This window comes from Austrofundulus limnaeus, unplaced genomic scaffold (assembly GCF_001266775.1).
Source record: "Austrofundulus limnaeus strain Quisiro unplaced genomic scaffold, Austrofundulus_limnaeus-1.0 Scaffold464, whole genome shotgun sequence".
In the NCBI taxonomy this organism is placed as follows: domain Eukaryota; kingdom Metazoa; phylum Chordata; class Actinopteri; order Cyprinodontiformes; family Rivulidae; genus Austrofundulus; species Austrofundulus limnaeus.
Genome location: NW_013952866.1, coordinates 387071 through 389099, shown reverse-complemented (window position 1 = coordinate 389099; position 2029 = coordinate 387071). Strand labels below are relative to the sequence as shown.

The 2029-nt window shown below is 40.5% G+C and overlaps 1 protein-coding gene and 1 non-coding gene across 2 annotated transcripts; one reads left to right on the top strand and one right to left on the bottom strand.

Moving 5' to 3' along the window:
- Nucleotides 1-131: 131 nt before the first annotated feature.
- pomp (proteasome maturation protein) lies at nt 132-1599 on the bottom strand. Its single transcript, XM_014025253.1, has 6 exons — nt 1531-1599; nt 1142-1239; nt 960-1020; nt 664-765; nt 483-576; nt 132-319 (listed from the first exon to the last, which is right to left on the bottom strand). Exons 1-6 carry the CDS (start codon nt 1531-1533, stop codon nt 252-254), a joined length of 426 nt encoding a protein of 141 aa, XP_013880707.1. The 5' UTR covers nt 1534-1599; the 3' UTR covers nt 132-251.
- A 200-nt stretch (nt 1600-1799) lies between these two features.
- Nucleotides 1800-1871, top strand: trnac-gca (transfer RNA cysteine (anticodon GCA)). Its single transcript has one exon. It is a non-coding gene; the product is annotated as a tRNA-Cys (tRNA).
- The last annotated feature ends 158 nt before the right edge of the window (nt 1872-2029 follow it).

The window sequence follows — 2029 nt, the reverse complement described above, 5'->3', positions numbered from 1 at the left end:
GTTATAAAACAATGTTTAGTTTTTATTCCTGTTAACTGAGTCTCAATAAGCAGAGGAATAAAATCACATCATAAGAAAAGTTTTGAACTTTATAAGAAATATCAACCCAGTTCCATCACACATTAGACTCATTCTGATCTGTTTGTTTATTTTTTTACAGTCAATAACTCTTCAAAAAGCGAGTTTCTAACATCTGTTTATTAAACCAAGCATCAAATAAACACAGGAATAAGAAATATTCATGTTTACATTCACAACAGTCCCAGCTTGTACTCCACCATCATGTGTGGTTCACCCATCACCTCACTCTGAGACGGATCTGTGGAGACAGAGCCGAGGGGTTAGACTCATTCAAACCGTTACATTTACATCCTTCAACAAAGTGAAGAAAGTCTACAGGCAACTGGAGCTAAAGGAGAAACAGTTTCAATAAAAGCTCACGTAACTGGAGAAAAGATTAACGTAAAAACAACACAGCTCACCGTTGAGGATGTCCTCGAAGCCGATGGACTCGTCGCTCCCTCGCAGCGTGTCAAGAGCCAAGTTGGAACTCCGTAAGAAAGGCAGACGCTGGACCTGGGAAGACGGCGGACATCGGTGTGAACAGGAAGCGTAAACAGGAAGTGAGGCGAGGTCGTGACGGTGGGCGGAGCTCTTAGTTACCTGTCTCGCTGCTCTGAACTCCATCTGCAGTTTGAGAGGAGCGTGAAGACCCTGGATGTTYCTCAGTGTGGAGAAATTCATCTTGTCCTGGTTGAGCTGGAACTGCAGAGCGCAGAAACACACACAGGAAGTTAGGCCTTCAAAATAAAAGCAGTCGTGAGAACCTTAATAAATTGGTTATCTGCACTTTTTTGGTGAGGATGCTCCAGTTTTGCCCCGTGAGTAAAATAATAAGAATAATAAAAACACTTTTATGCAAGCTAGCTTAGATAAAAATGTAATTAAATACAACTTACATTTTTTTCTGACAGCTCCAGCGGGTGGCTGGGAAGAAGTTCATTCTTTACACTGGTGAACCTGTTGGGAGACAGAATAAAACCTGGATTTAAGAGTTATCACATCTATTTTTGACACACATTAAAAACGAGATATTAAAACTGTTAACATGAGTCGTGTTTTTCGGGCCATCCCGTCTCACCCGCTGCGCAGGGAGTCCTGCACTCCGTAGGCTCCCTGCGGACACAGCCCGGACACCGGGACGCTGTCCTGCAGCTGCGAGCGGAGTCCTCGGCTGTTCTGCGGCACACAAACATCACAAACACCTTTAAAATATCCGCTGCCATTAAACTACAACACAAATCTGAAGCTAACCTCAGCAGATGARCTCCGCTGCTAGCGTGAAGGCTAGCTAGCATTAGCTCGAGTGACTAATCAAATTCAAAACAGATTAATTTTACAGCGCGTGCTGRTTAAAAACAACTCTTGAAGAATCATAACAAATATATTTACACTAAAACGAAACAATACAAAGGTTACAAACACGGTTCAAAACGAGCAATTTAAAAGAAATGTATAACGTCACCGTACCATTGTGATTCCGTTTCTTACGCTTTCTTTTTGACACAGTTGTTTCCGCTTGTGTGTACGTCACATCCGGTGTGAGCTTTAGCATCATGCTAAAAAGCTAAACGCTGAAGTACCAGAGAAATACATGAATACATCAGTTATTGTACTTTAAATGGTAGGAAATATTTTTTTTAATTTTCACGTATAAGAAAAAATGTTTTCAAATCAACGTATCTACCACGGACAGAGGAAATATGACAAATTAAGAAGTGTCAAAGAATACTGTAACTGGGGGTATAGCTCAGTGGTAGAGCATTTGACTGCAGATCAAGAGGTCCCCGGTTCAAATCCGGGTGCCCCCTTGTTTTCTTCTTGCCTCACAAAACAGCGTTTCAGAGAAAATATAAGAGAGAACATGCAGATTCTACATGAATTTTTCATACAAGGTTTAAAGATAACATAATTTTCATTTTTAGAGTTAGAAAGTTAAATTCTAAAATATCTGTTCTTATATATAATC